The sequence below is a fragment of the Microtus pennsylvanicus genome, chromosome 4 (assembly GCF_037038515.1).
Source record: "Microtus pennsylvanicus isolate mMicPen1 chromosome 4, mMicPen1.hap1, whole genome shotgun sequence".
Classification (NCBI taxonomy): Eukaryota; Metazoa; Chordata; class Mammalia; order Rodentia; family Cricetidae; genus Microtus; species Microtus pennsylvanicus.
The window spans coordinates 38768178-38782945 of NC_134582.1; the positions used below are offsets into that span (position 1 = coordinate 38768178).

General features: G+C 44.6%; 1 protein-coding gene across 6 annotated transcripts in view; it reads left to right on the forward strand.

The window, feature by feature from the left end:
• The window catches only part of Mcc (MCC regulator of Wnt signaling pathway), a 378701-nt gene that overhangs the window by 270574 nt on the left and 93359 nt on the right, over positions 1-14768 (forward strand). For all 6 annotated transcript variants that reach the window (XM_075968726.1, XM_075968728.1, XM_075968727.1 and 3 more), the window contains one exon: positions 3991-4104. In XM_075968726.1, the coding sequence (XP_075824841.1) occupies positions 3991-4104 (114 nt within the window). The remainder of the gene's footprint in view (positions 1-3990; positions 4105-14768) is intronic.

Genomic DNA, 14768 nt, shown 5'->3' on the forward strand with positions numbered 1-14768 from the left:
AGCTTCTTTATTAAACCAATCACAGTAACATATATAGTCACACATTGTAAAGGAATAGTCCACAGCAGAGATTCCCTTATCGCACAGTAGAACAGAAGCAGAGGCATCCTGGGAATGAATGACACAGCTTATACAAACACCTCCTGAGACAAATAGGCACAGGAGGAAGGACAGCACCCTCAAAGTGCCCTCTGGATGAGGTCACCCACACAGGGCAGGAAGACCAGCACAGCCTATGGTAGGGAGTGCCTAGTGGTACCCATACTGAAAAGAGATGCTTCACATGACACAGTCCTCTATCCCTGCCATGTTGCTGGAGCCTTTGATCCTTCGAAGACTGGGCTGTTCAAAGGCCTACGTCCCAGGTAGTGACAGAGGTAGAGTTTAACAGCCCAGACACAAGCACTGGATGATGGTGATGATGATGATGATGATGATGATGGTGGTGGTGGTGGTGGTGGTGGTGGTGGTGGTGGTGGTGGTGGTGGTGGTCATATTGTGTTGTATCAGAGAATACCTGCTTAGCTCAACAGAGCGGGCTTTAGTTTGCCCCTTATTGTTAGTAAAAGCAGAATGGAGGCAAGTGCTTCCAGAGGCCACTCATCGCCTTGTAGGGCTGATGGATTCTAAGGGCATTTTAGAGAGCATGACGCCCTTTGTCTCCTGCCGATAATATACGGGGCTGCTTATCTGCTTAGCATGGAAAAACCTCCAGGAGAGTCGGTCTGCTTGGTCCTCACTTGTGTCCTGGAGCTGGACACCTTAGCTGCCTCATCCTTAAGACTATTTCCACAGTTCGGGTTTACTCAAGGAACAGACTGTCCAAAAGTACCAACTGCCTAGCTTGACTATGATAAGATAATAATAATCAATTAAATAAAAATGTTTAAAAATTCACAGAGATCTAAGAGACAACATTCAAAGCCTTGGGACTTGGTGGAATTCAGGACTAGGCTGCCTGTGCCAGCATTGAGCACGTAGAAGCTTCTCTTTCCCTGCTAACTTTAAACTTGACAGGCAAACAGGCGTGCACATGTGTTGAGAGCTCCCCATGACTGTGGGGGGCAGGCAGGGGACCGCCTGTTGGCAGTGCTGCCTCTGCGCTCTTGTTGAGAAATGGTCAACAGTGAACTCATTTTATTCTGTCTTCTTTCCATCAAAAGGGCCAAAGGACCGAGACAATAAAGAAACAGCCTGTTTCAGTTATTATTCTCTTTCCGGGCTTTTTATTGTCTTCTTAATACAAAAATAACTCCCTTTAAAAAATATCCACTGAATTAAAAATACTGAAAACAATTTCGAGCCACCCAGAGCCCGCTGGGTGTCCATTAGAATGCCTTTTCCAATTTATTGTTCGAGTTGCATTTCGTTTCTCTCATCATCATGCATGTAAACTTCTTTTAAGCAAAGTTTTTATCCATGGAAAACCCATGCAGATTACTGTCATGCAGTCTAGGGTACGGCAGTATGCTGGGCCATGCTTTGCGGTGCCAGGAGCTCTGTGGAGCCTTTAGAAAGTGATTCAGGCTTGCAGTTGCCCCAGCTGAGCACTGTGGTCCTTGCCTCGCTCTCAGACATCCCGTCCTCATGGCACACCAGTGTGTGACATTCCATGGGGTCACAGAGCTAATATCCATCACAGATGTTCGTTAACTTGGAGGCACATAGATTTTATCATGCTGAACACATTCTTATGTACACACCTTTTCATATTTGTCTGTAGAAACCATCCTGAAATTCAGGAGACTCTTTGGGACCTGTCTGCCCCCTTCATTGAGAAGCATCTTCCATCTGGAGAAGCACAGAGCTGCCCTGTGCACAGGCTATGGTCCAGCAGTCCCGCCGAGAGTGTGATCCCATTATGGACCCTTCTGGTGTGGCTGTGGTGGAAGTAGCCACTCTGTCTCCTCCTATGGCATAGTTCGTAATGTTGGGTCTGCAATATTCTATGCCAGCTTTGCCCTTCCATCCTGCCAAGTCCTGCAGACAACCCAAGATGTAAGCCCCAGTGAGCTAGGAAGAAGCTGACCAGGCTCTCGGAATTGACCCTTGTGTCTGTACCTGGGTCTTTTAAAGCGTGTGTCAGGTCCTGATGTGTTTCATGATCCCCACCAGGCATTAGGTGGTGTATGTTCTCCTAGGACCAACCGATCAGGAGGCATGCTAGTGCCAGTGCTGTAGAACTAAGGCAACAGCCCCAGCCATGGAAGGGACTGAACCTTTCTCTTCACCAAACTGTAAACAAAACAAATCTCAGAAAGATTGTACAGCGGGAGCACAGTGGTATTTGTACTGAGAAAGCGTCACATAAACCTTGTATCTCAACAGCAGAGTGACCTTTTCTGAGGGGCCCTAGCCCTACTGCAGACGCAAATACCACCAGATTGCTTGGCATTTCCTTTTTAAATTTCAAGTGTTCCTGGTCTCAAATCAGCGATTGATCTGTTGGTTTGTAGCCTGTGTACAATTAAGTTAGTCACACTGCTGTTGGAGTCTAAGGAACCCCAGTGCTTTGAAGCCACTACCCACCTCCAACACATCAAGCAGGGGGCAGGGAGAGTGGTCTCTCAGCGCTAAAACGCTAGTGATCTTGTGCTTTGAATTGTGCACTGCCGTGCCAGGCCATCCTCCAGGAACACATCTGTTTCCTTCTCAGCTCACATTAAGTCCGCGGGGAAGCTACAAAGCGGCTATGCGAGGGAGCATCTGTTATGATTCCATTTCTAGGGTGCAGCACACTGCAGGGTGCAGAGGTGAGCAGCCTGAGTTACCTACTAGGCTGCAATAGGAAGGCGGGTATCTGCAGTTCCTGGGCAGGCAAAGGCTCCCGAGGTGGGTGTAGAGCAGGTGTGGTGAATGTGTTTTGTAGTCTTCATATCTCTGGCCTGGAGAGTCACAGAAGCCCCGACTGGGGCAGGAGCCAAATTCTGTATTCAGAATGCAAAGTTGTTCAGATTCTGGTCATAATACCTAGCTCTCCACTATTAAAATCTACTGAGGAACTTTCTTTCCAGCTTCTATTAACCTGAGCAAGATGGTTGGAGAATGGTGTCTGGGTGGATGGAGGTTTGCTCTTTAGAGCACAACGTAGCATCAGGATTCTGATTGTGTTTATCAGTCTATTAGTTTAGAAAGAATCTACCCAGTCAATCAAGGCTATCTGGCAGGCGATGAGGAAGGAGTTAATAGCAAGAAAATTAACAACTGGAAGAAGAGCTAACTCATAAAACCAGCTCTTCCTTTCTTTGAACTGATGGGAAATCAAGCTGCCTACATGCCAAGCAAGTGCTCCACCACCGAGCTATGTGCTCCACCACTGAGCTATATCCTCCCCCAGTCGTCATCTGTCCCTCCCTTCCCCCAGCTCTTCTCTGTGTCTTTTGTGTCCTTCCTTCCTTCCTTCCTTCCTTCCTTCCTTCCTTCCTTCCTTCCTTCCTTCCTTCCCTCCCTCCCTCCCTCCCTCCCTCCCTCCCTCCCTCCTTCCTTCCTTCCTCTCTTTTTTCTTCCTACCCCTCTCTTTCTCTTATCCTTTTTTGGGGGGCGGGGGGGGTTTGTTTAGTTTTGTTCCAGACAGGATTTCCTAAGGTAGTCCAGGCTGGCTTCCAACTTCAGATCCTCCTGCTTCAGCCTCTGCTCAGGCTGCAGACCTTGTGCTTTAGAGTTAGGCGGCCCCTTCATGCTGTCACTATCACACTTACTCAGGAAAAGCCTTTCGAATAAAGAGCTGTGCTCTCTACCCAAAATTTACCATCTAATTGCGGGTCTACCCCACACAGGAATGACTTTCCCCGCTATATCTACAGTGGCTATATAACCAGCTCACCTAAGACCCTGACTTATGTGTGTTGTTCCTGAGATTAATGCATTCCCATTTTCAGACGAGTCCCCTTTAGGGTAATAGATTTTTTTTTCCTACATAGCTATGCTAATTGGAGGAAGGGAAGGAAATGAGCTTGTCTAACCATGGGTCCTTTCCTTCTGCCACTACAGCTCCACTTGGCAGCCCTGGCATCACTCAAGGGAGACATAGTAGAGCTGAATAAACGTCTGCAGCAAACAGAGCGGGAACGAGATCTGCTGGAAAAGAAGTTGGCCAAGGCACAGGTAAGGGACCTGGATGGGTGTGTGTTTGTCTAACTTCTTTGTTTAACAGTAAGTGTGTGTGTGTGTGTGTGTGTAAATTTCAACAAAACAAATGTGAATTTAGTGAGCACAGGTTCTAGGTGGGCTGCTAAAAACAAAAGAAAGAAAAACAAACCCCAGTATAGACTAGATGGCTTAACTAGCTAACATATCTCTGTGTTATGGGTGCTGGACATCATGGTACCTGGCAGTTTGGTTCGTAGTGAGGCTAGCTCCCCCAGTAGGTCCACAGACGGTGGAGAGAATGAAGCTATCTCTCATTTCTCTGTATATCAGGGCACTAATCCTGTGCTTAGGGCTACACCCTCTTTAATCATTTCCCCTAAGCCCCACCTCCTCCTATGGTCACATTGGAAGCCTAGTAGAATTCAGCACTTGAGGGTTGAACACAAGTGTTGTTGGTTATTTTTGCTCTTACTCTCTTGCCTTTTGGGGAAGGGGAAAGACCCAGCTCCCAAATAAATCACACGTGGAGGCTTATTCTTAGTTAGGAATGCCTGGCCTTAACTTGGCTTGTTTCTAGCCAGTTTTTCTTAACTTAAATTATCCCAACTACCTTTTGCCTCTGGATTTTTTCCTTTTCTTACTTCTGTGTATCTTTTACTCTTACTCCATGGCTGGCTGGGTGGCTGGCCCCTGACATCCTTCTCCCCTTGTTTTCTCATTGTGCCTTCTTCCTCCTCATTTCTCTTCTTTATCCTTTCCACCTGCCAGCCCCACCAATTCTTGCTCCTGCCTCGCTATTGGCCATTCAGCTCTTTCTTAGGACCCTCAGGTGTCTTAGACAGGCAAAGAATTTCAGCTTCACAGAGTCAAGCAAAGCAATATAAACAAAAGTACCACACCTTAAAATAATATTCCCCAACACACAAACGCACTTCATAGTATCCTTACCCCCACTGCAGACACAAGTCAGGAAACTCAACACCTCCTTCTGTCCCTCTCTAATCGCTCCGCTCCCCTAACTGTAAACCTCACCTCTGTAATGACTTTTCTACTAAAATTAATTTCTGCTACTTTAAAGTGTATCACTCACACTTGCATCCAGAGATGGAGGGTTTAATCTTTAAAAAAAATAAAAATAATTTTGTTCTATGAATTCATATAAAATCAGGATACAGTTGGTATAAGGCAGCCATTCAAACTCCATCCCAGACTCCAGTGAAATTCTATCTAGCTAGGCTGGTGCTTTTAAAACCTAAGATTTTACTCCTCCAATATTAATTATGCTTTTATTCACTTATCCAGTACATGAAAAATCTACATGAGGCTGAAACTAGAAAGCAATCCCTTTATATCTTTCCTCATGATTGATGTGCCTTTTGCCTGCATTTTGTCCTTCCTTACTACATTGTATTACCTCTGTTCTGTTTCCTTTCTGAATGTCCACACACACGCACGTCCCTGCTTACCTATATTCCTGTGTTCTAGGCTAGGCTCTGCATTTGAGGGACAACATGTGGATTTTTTTTCTTTCTACATTTGGGTGAGCTTGATTAATATAATTTTTCAGTTCATCCATTTTCCTACGAATTTCATTTTTCCTTACAGCCGAATACTATCATGTTTTGTCGGGTTTGATCTCACTCATTTACAAAGTAGGCATTCCCTTTAAATACTTAGGCTAGAAAGCCTTATTCTCCATGCCTTGTTTGCTTTTGAATAATGATTTTTTAAGCGTGGGCTTTGCGCTTGGCTAACCACACCTGTTTGTGACTGCACCACTCAGGGTATAGTTCAGCCCATCCTGCCTCTCCTGCCGTCCAGAGTTGAGGTCAGATTCCTATCCATCAGCCTTGGCAAAGCTGAGAAATCTATCCTTTCACCAGCAAACAGGCAGTGTCCTGCCCCCTACTGATCTTTCTTAGATGTTAGCAACTGTTGATATGTAATATCTAGGCCAGTGGTTCTCAACCTTTCTAATGTTATGACCTTTTAGCACGGTTCCTCATGTAGTGGTGACCTCCCAACCATAAAATTATTTTGCTGCTACTTCAAAACTGTAATTTTGCTAGTTATGAATCCTCATATAAACAATCTGATATGCAGAATACCTGACATGCAACCCCTATGAAAAGGTTATTCAATCCTGCAATCATGACCCACAGGTTGACAATCACCGGCCTAGGTGTATTACTTCATTAGTACTTGAAATGTGTGACATTCTAGTTCAGTTATCCCAAGGTTACTGCTGGGGGTGCTTTTACTGGGAAATTTCCCACCTGCTGTTTGTTCAAACATGGTGCACCTCAAAGGGGAAACATAAAACAAGCCCCCTGAACCCTGTCATTTGTTTAACCTTTGTCAGGATGACACATTGATTTCATCGTGATGCTCTGAAAACGCTCTCATTTTTAATATTGTTAGGAATTTGTGCATTTGAATATATTTGAATTTCAATCTGCTGTAATTATTTTCCTTATGAAAGCTCCAGCGGCACTATTTTTAGCCAGGTAGAGCCCCAGGTTCCTTATGAGTCTTATGCATGTGCTGAATAGCCAGGCCAGACAGCCAGAGTACATTTTATGTTCCCAAAACAAGAAGTGGCCGTTCTCAAAGCAGCCACAGTTTTTCCAAGCAGACAGTATTTCCAGACCATTGTCTGGGAACTTGGGATGCTTGATGCTTTTCGGTTGCTCATTGTATTGTGCCTCTTTTGTGGGTAGAATCGGGAAAGTATTTTTATTAACCAATGTGCATATGAATGTGTTAAATGGACCTTGTATTTGTCCCTCCATTGCAAATTCAGACTGTGCCGGGTGCTTGCTTGAGCCCTGTTTTACAATCCCCCTTATTTCACCTATGGGGATGTTAGAATATTCCATAACCATTCATCTGCTTTATTCCCCACTACATACAAACAGTCCTGGAATAGCGATCCCACTATAGCTAACAATTATTGAGAAATTCTTCAAATACTTTCTCTTTAAGTCATTTAGGCATTTGAAACTAATATTCCCTGGTTTTTTTTTAATATTAGTGTCTTCCAATTTATAGTTAGACCCCTCTGACCACTCATAGAAATAGTCCCCCTCAAAGTTCTTGAGTGCCGATAACAGTGTGTCTGTACCTGTCCTTCTGGGAGTCAGCTTGCTGGGCTCAAGGCCCATAGCTCATCTGTTCCTCCTTGAAGGTGCTGATGTCTTGCTTTCTCAGGCACAGGAAGCTGCTGTGGCATGTGACGACGACACAGCTTCCTCGTGTTCTCAAAGTTCTTTATCTAGATGAGTGATTCTCAATCTGGGGGTTGTGATTCCCCCACCCCCGAAGGTCACATATCAGATATCCTGCATATCAGATATTTACATCGTCATGGTATCAAAATTACAGTTATGAAGTAGCAACAAAAATAATTTTGTGGTCGGGGGTCCCACAACATGAGGAATGGTCGCAGCATTAGGAAGGCTGGGAACCGCTGCTCTAGATATTCACAGGGTTCTTTCATCTTCTTTCCTTCCTTTTAATCAATTCTTTTTCCTTCTCCCTTTGCAGAATTTTTACCAGATTTAGTCTTCATCCTTTTGTTTGATAATCACGTTTGCTCTGTATTCTTTTGATTATATTTGATTTTTTTTTATTTCAAGGAAGTAATGGCTTTAGATTGTGTGTGTGGATATTTTGCCTGCATGTAGGTATGTGCACCAACTCCAGGCCCAGCTCCCAAGGTGGTCATCAGAGAGCGCTGGAGGCCCTGGGACTAGAATTACACATGGTCGTGAGCTGCTGTGTGGTGCTAGGAATAGAACCTATCTCTAGTGGTCGGTGATCTTAACACCTGAGCCATCTCTCCAGTTCCTATTTTGGGGAAGTTTTTAATAATCTCGCTCTGGCTTTTTCTGATTGTGAATTGTATGCATTTATGCCTCACACCTGTTTCTTAGATCTTTCATTGAATTTAAAACTGGCTATTGTTTGGGTTTTCTCTGTGTGGGGAACATTAATTCATTGTGTAGAGTATTTTTTACAATTAATGGAAAGAATATTGGGCTGTTTTTTTTTTCTTGTATGGAATTTGACCTCAATATTTTGCTAGGTTTTGCTTTGATGTGATGTGAAAGGCCTGCTCCTTGGTCTTTTCTTTATTTACGTACTTCTAAAGACTTTTTAAAACATTTTTTAATTGAATGTGTGTGTGCGTGCGTAGATGTACATGCATAGGCCAGCGGAGGGTGTCAGATCTTTTGAGGCTGGAGTTACAGGCTCTTCCAAGCTTCCTGATGTAGGTCCTGGGAAGCAAACTAGGCTCTTTCGCAGGAGCCATCCACACCTGTAACTGCGGAGTCATCAGCTGGAACTTTTAGGAATGGGGGAGGGGTTATGAAGGTGGTTTAAGATCAGAGCACGTGTACAGCCCCTTCCTTCTCCACCTTCCTGTGCCTCCGTTTCATTATGTCTGGAACTTTTCTTTTCCTCCATCATCTCCATCCTGATCTATTGGGGGCTGCCCTGAGGTTTTTCTTGCTCTAGAGGGGAACTCTGGGAACCAGTCTTTACAGTTCACAGGGACTAGACCGCCTTGGCCTTCCCTCGTGGCAGGCTTCTCCTACCTCGCACCCTGGCATCAACCGGCACAGCCCTCCTGGGTTTACCTGTTTCCTTAGGCTTTTCCTGTGAACCCCTATTGGAATTTTCCGCTTATTAGACTCACTCTTGAGTCTGATTTTATCAACACGGGCACCATCAGATCGAGCAGTGATGTTGGTCCATTCCTATCTGCTTGGATCTTGTTTTTTAAAGGGACACTAAGTCAAAGTTTTTAAGCTGCTGTGTAAGTAAATACATGCTCAGTTTATTTTTTTTAAGTGTGGTAATTCAAAGCATTAAAAAAAATGAAATAAAAACCCACCAAGCTTATTTTTAAAAAGCCATTTTAAACATTCAGCTTGCCAGGCTTGGGGTGGTACAGACTTCTAATCCTAGCTACTTGGGAGGGTGAGGTAGGAGAATTACAAGTTCAGTGTCTGCTTGAGATACAGGGAGAGCTCAAGGCCAGCCTGGACAACTTAATGATCCTTTGTCTCAAAAGGTTAAAAAAGGTCTGTGTTGAACCTCGCAGTAGCTTAGCACACACAAGCCCCAGCTTCGTTTCAGTGGCAGACTATTTATGATGGGGGGACTAGTTTTCTCTTTAAGACAGAAGGTACCCTATAGCCCAGGTGGGTCTCCATCCTGAGGCAATCCTCCTGCCTCTGTGTCTCAAGTCCTGGGATTACAGGCCTTTGCTACCACACCTGGCTATTTTTCAAGTGTGTCCTATTACTATTAAATCACTTTTGTAGTCAGAAAGGAAACACTAGAAGAGAACTTTACAGCTAGGGAAAACGAAAACAGTTTTTGGTTTTGTCTTAGTCACCATTCTGGAAGGCCTTGGAAAGTTTTAGGGAAGTCTCACGTCTTAGGATCACAAGTGGTTTGACCCTGGTGGAGGGCGAAAGAGGAAGACTGGTTGGTCTTCAGGTTGATCTTAGGCTTGGTCAGCAACCTTTGTGCTAAAGTGAAGACAGCCAGGCAGACAAACCTGCTCCATACCCAAAGTCAGATGAGCGTTGAGCAAGGCCAGTAGTGCTGCTTTCTCGTTCCACGATTCTCTGCGTGACGTTTTTTTGGTTTTGGTTTTTGCACGTAAATAAAAATTTTACATAAAGTACTACCCCTTTGGTTGCAAAAGAATAGCAACATTAGGGTATTTCCAGTGATCTCTAGTGAATTGAAACTTTCTAAATGCCTCGTCAGAGCAAGTTCTTTGAAACCCAAAGTGCTACTTTTGTGTTAAATAACAGTAAAATGGTATTAAATAACTGTGGTTTCTAACTTGTACTTATCCAAAGCCCTTCACTTTGACGGTTATTACTGGTGAGAATTCACTCCCCATTTTCCTTCCTCCCTCCCTCTCTCCTTCCCTCCCTCCCTCCCTCCCTCCTTTTCTTTCTTCTGTTCTTCTCCCCCCCACACTTTCACTCTCACACTCTTGCTCTGTCCCTGTGTGTGCATGTGTGCACGTCTGTGTGTGTGCGCGTGTCTGTGTGCGCGTCTGTGTGTGTGCATGTGTGCGCGTCTGTGTGTGTGTGCGTCTGTGTGTGTGCATGTGTGCGCGTCTGTGTGTGTGTGCATGTGTGTGCATCTGTGTGTGTGCGTCTGTGTGTGTGCGCGTTTGTGTGTGTGCATGTCTGTGTGTGTGCATGTGTGCGCGTCTGTGTGTGCATGTGTGCGCATCTGTGTGTGTGCATATCTGTATGTGTGCATGCAAGCAGGAGCTTTTAACCACTCTTCTGCCTCTCTAGCCTTTTTTTTCCCCCAAAGAAAAACAGTACATGATTTCAACTTACAGCTCATAAGCCCTACAGTCTTGGGCCTTAAAGCATGACCATTATGATATTTATTAGAATTTATGTTTGAAAAGACAAAGCTGTTTGTTCAGAGCATTGTAAAAAGACAGTAGAAAACTTTCCAGTGCTTTATCCGGGTGGCTCAGCTTATTTGTGTTTAAGCATTCTCACACAATAGCTCTTGGTGGCAGTTTTTACCCCCATGATACTATCCATGTCCTAAGGTCAGTTTGTATTTGCGTTTGTACATCAGTCTTAAAAGTCACCTAGTGCACACTTTACTAGAGAGGAGCCTTCCAAAATATAACAATAAACAAACAAACAAAGCAAATAAAGAAAACCCCTAAGATCTAGAAAGGAGAATGTAAGCAAATGTCAGCCTAGCTATCCTGATCTTCTTACAGAGATGGATTGATCTAGAAAAGCTGAATACAATGAGCTGGCAGTGCTCTCCTCTCATGATGCACGCCTGGGTAAATGATGCAGGTTAAAAAAAGAGTCTTCTCAGCCTCTTGAAGAGCACATGCGCATGCAACTTGTTCTGGGCCTGGAGGAAGTTTTACCATTTCCAAATATTATCGTTCCATGATCAAACAAAATTATAAACAATAAGTGATGTTTACATTCGTTGGGGATCACCTGAAGAGATCCAGTATCTGTCCAATCATTACTGATAACACTGGAATTGATTGAATAAAATTAGGTTTCGTGAATTAGGACTGTGCGATCGATCCTAAATGGAATTTTAGAAATAGTCCTCAGATGAAAGAGAAATGCTGAGTCAGGAGACAACACCATAAAGATAGGGAAGACAATACTTGTATTAATTTTCCGCTGCTATATAACAGACTACTGCAAGCATAGTACAAGGGCCACATCCCTGCTCTTCCAAACTGCGCAGGTGCACATACCGGCACGTACTCAGGTACCCACGTTCCCATCAGCAGGGGATGAGGCACTTCCGGTCTCCGAGTTCTCTGTCTTTGGAAAGCCACACTGGCTTTCAGGAGAGAAAACACACAGTTCCAATGAACTGGAGTCGAGAGAGTGTTTCCTTTCATGAGCTTTCATTTATTTATTTTCCTGAGTTGAAGATGTAGTTGTGGGCGTCTTCTTTGTTAGCCCCCGTCTTTCTTCTTCGGGAATAGCATTCTGTGGTGGTCTGATGACTGCCGCAGCGCCCGCTCTGGCTCCTCCGTGGCATTTGATTCGTCTCCCCTTTGCCGACTTGCCCTCCCCACCCCTTCTTCTAAGGAGAGCTGTGGCAGAGCTTAGGATCGGAATTGGAATGCCCTGAGTGCTATTAGTTGTGACCAGCCTAGTGTGACCCTGAGAAGGTAACATCACATCTTGCCGTATTTTAAGCGGGAGAGGTGCTGACCCCCTCTCCAGGATGGCGAATAGGGTTAACACATTAATGACGGCATTGCGTTTCTCAAGAAGCCGGTTCATAAGTCTCTCAGGTCTGACAGCAGAGACGAATTCGATGATTAAACCTCAGTGGCCTTTGTGGAGTAAGCTAAAACCCGGGAAGAACGTTAGCCAAATCATAAAGCCCCTCTGTGCCACCACACTGCGCCGGCATTTCCCACAAGCCTCACAGTCCCAGACAGGTCTCGACGCTTTATTTGAAGCTGTACCGCTAGCAGAGATGTGCCTAAAGGATTTTGTTCTCAGCAGTTGAATTGATGCTTTTGCTTGTTTTTATTTCATTTTTACCATGTTTTGTTTGTGTATGTTTTTGTATACACGCATGCCACCGTGTACGTGTGGAGGCCAGAGGAAGCCTTGCAGGACTTGGTTCTCTCCTTCCATCCATGGCTCCCAGGGATGGAGTGCCAATACTCAGGTTTAGCCACAAACACCTTTCCTCTTTGGACCACCTCGATGTCCCTGGTGTTTGTTTATATTAAACGTTATTTTACGTAAGCAGCTTCAGCAGTTTGTATGGCTAGATACAGGGGTTTACAGGGGGTTCCATTCTCCCACATCACAACAGTGTTAAGGCCTTGGAAACAGGATATGTATTAAGTGTCAGGTTAAAAAAAAAGTCTAGAAAAAACAAAACACTCTGATTTTACCATACACAGAAAGCCTGTAGCTACAGGGAAAAGCTGGACTCCCAGGAATATTGACCTCTAGAAACGTGCGGGCCAGGCGCCACAGCCATAGGCTTTCTGGCTTTGCTACGCTGGTCACATCAGTCAGAAATTGAATTTAGAAATAGGAGGGAGAGCCCGAGATGCAATTACTGCAATAAAGGAGAAAAAGCAGAGGCATGCTGTTTCAAGCTTATTCCTTGCCTTTTTCATTGAGAACGTAACAGGCATTTGTGTACAGTGAAGCAAAGAAAACAATAATAACCAGAAGGTAGAGGTGCCATGAGAAACTCTGGTCACGCCTAGCTCCGCCTAAATAAGTAATCACTGAATGATTGACAGGTAGCTGGAGCTGCTGGCGTTCCCCGGTTTCACACACTGTGCACACTTGGGTGCTTTTGTCCTCTTTAGGGTGAGGATGGAGATGTCTTGGTTTTCTAGCTCTTGTTTGGCACAGTCAGACATAGCATTTCCTGGTATTTGTTGGTGACCATAAGAAGCTTGGAGAGGAAGAAGGACGAAGGTTTTGGATATCATCAGGTGACTCAAACAGAATTAGAAGTTTGTTTGTTTGTTTTAACGGTTTTTAATGTTACCTAGGTTACAGTAAATAGAACAGTCATTTCATATTGAGTCTGTTTTCCCATGTACAAAATGATTTGATCAGTTAGGGTATGTAGTAATCGCAAGCAATTCCAGATGTCAAATACCTTACTGGGAGCTCATGGAGGTGTGTGTGTGTGTGTGTGTGTGTGTGTGTGTGTGTGTGTGTGTGTGTGTGTGCGCGCGCGCGCGCGCGCGTGCATGTGTGTGCACTTCCTACCTAGACCCAAGTTGTTTATCTCATCTGGAATGTCGCTATCTAGTCACCATGACCCAGAGAAGGACATGTGGTAAATCCTGCAAGAGTTCTTAATGACAAAACGGCATGTAATCACTCATCGCATTGGCTAAAACGAGTTACAGGGCATCTCTTAGCTTCAAGGAGGAGAAGTACAGCCGCACTCTGCAGGGGAGGCAACAATACACAGAGTGTTGGCGAAGGCCCTGCTGGCCGCCTCTGTAGGGTTGCCAATGTTTATCTTCCAGGTGGAGTCCCTCGTACACTAACTGTGAGAGAGACAGAGACACTGTATGAAAGAGGATTGTGTGAACCGATTTATGAAGATCTGAGTGGATCTTTCAGCATTCTAAAAATAGTTAAATGAATAACTGAAACATTTAAAAAATAAGTTTGAAACTTGTTTTTCAAACAAATAAAAATGAATGTACAATGTAACAAAGCTTGTTGGGGCATAGCAAAAAAACAATGTTAAAAGGACCGCTTATGACAATTTAAAAAGAGAAATCTCAAACCTCTCACTGTATCTCAGGATGCTCTAAAAGCCAGAACAAACTAAACCTAAAATTAGTGGAAGGGAAGAAAGGAAGATCAAACCAGAAAGAAATGAAACCGAACCCAAGAAGACACCAAGGACCCTAGAAACAAAGAGTTGGCTCTCGATGGCTAAAGCAGACCCTTGGCTAGACTAAGAAATAAAAAGGAAAACAAAATCAGAAATAAAACAGAGACTGCATCTCTGTGTTTTTGCTGGTAATCAATTACTGTAGATTATCGTGAACAACTGAGTCATTTAACACCTAGAAGATTCCCCAATGCCAGCGCTGCACAGGGACTGAAGCACCAGGCTCCCCCCTTTTCTCCCCACCTGCTTGAGTTGTGTTTCTTATTCTCCAAAACACCCCAGGATTCCTTGGGTCCACCTGACTATAGTGGTCACAGTTCTCTTCAAAGTGCCTGTCCCAGTTCCTTCCCTCGTGGCCCCAGGTTGTCGCTTAGACATTTGGGGCAACCCAGAGATGTCTCATACCTGTGAAAGGAAGCGCTAAATTGAAGACGCTTCCTAGTGCTTTAGAAAAAGCATACTTAGGGGGAAAATGGAGGGAAGCAAGCCAAGCTTCTTTGCCCTCAGCTAAAAGGGTTGTTTCCCCTGCCTGTGCTCCCTTTAGCTGCAGGTGCTGTCCCTGACTGAGATCAAGCTTCCTGTAGTTTCTCACTCCTGCGCACCCCTCCAGGCAGATTCTTCAGCTGGAACCAGGGCAAAGGTGCCTCAGCACCACGTGTCCTGCTCTCCCTCTCCATCTGGTGTCTCCTAAACCCAGCCATCCCCGCAGGACCTTTGTATAGGGTGGGCCAGAA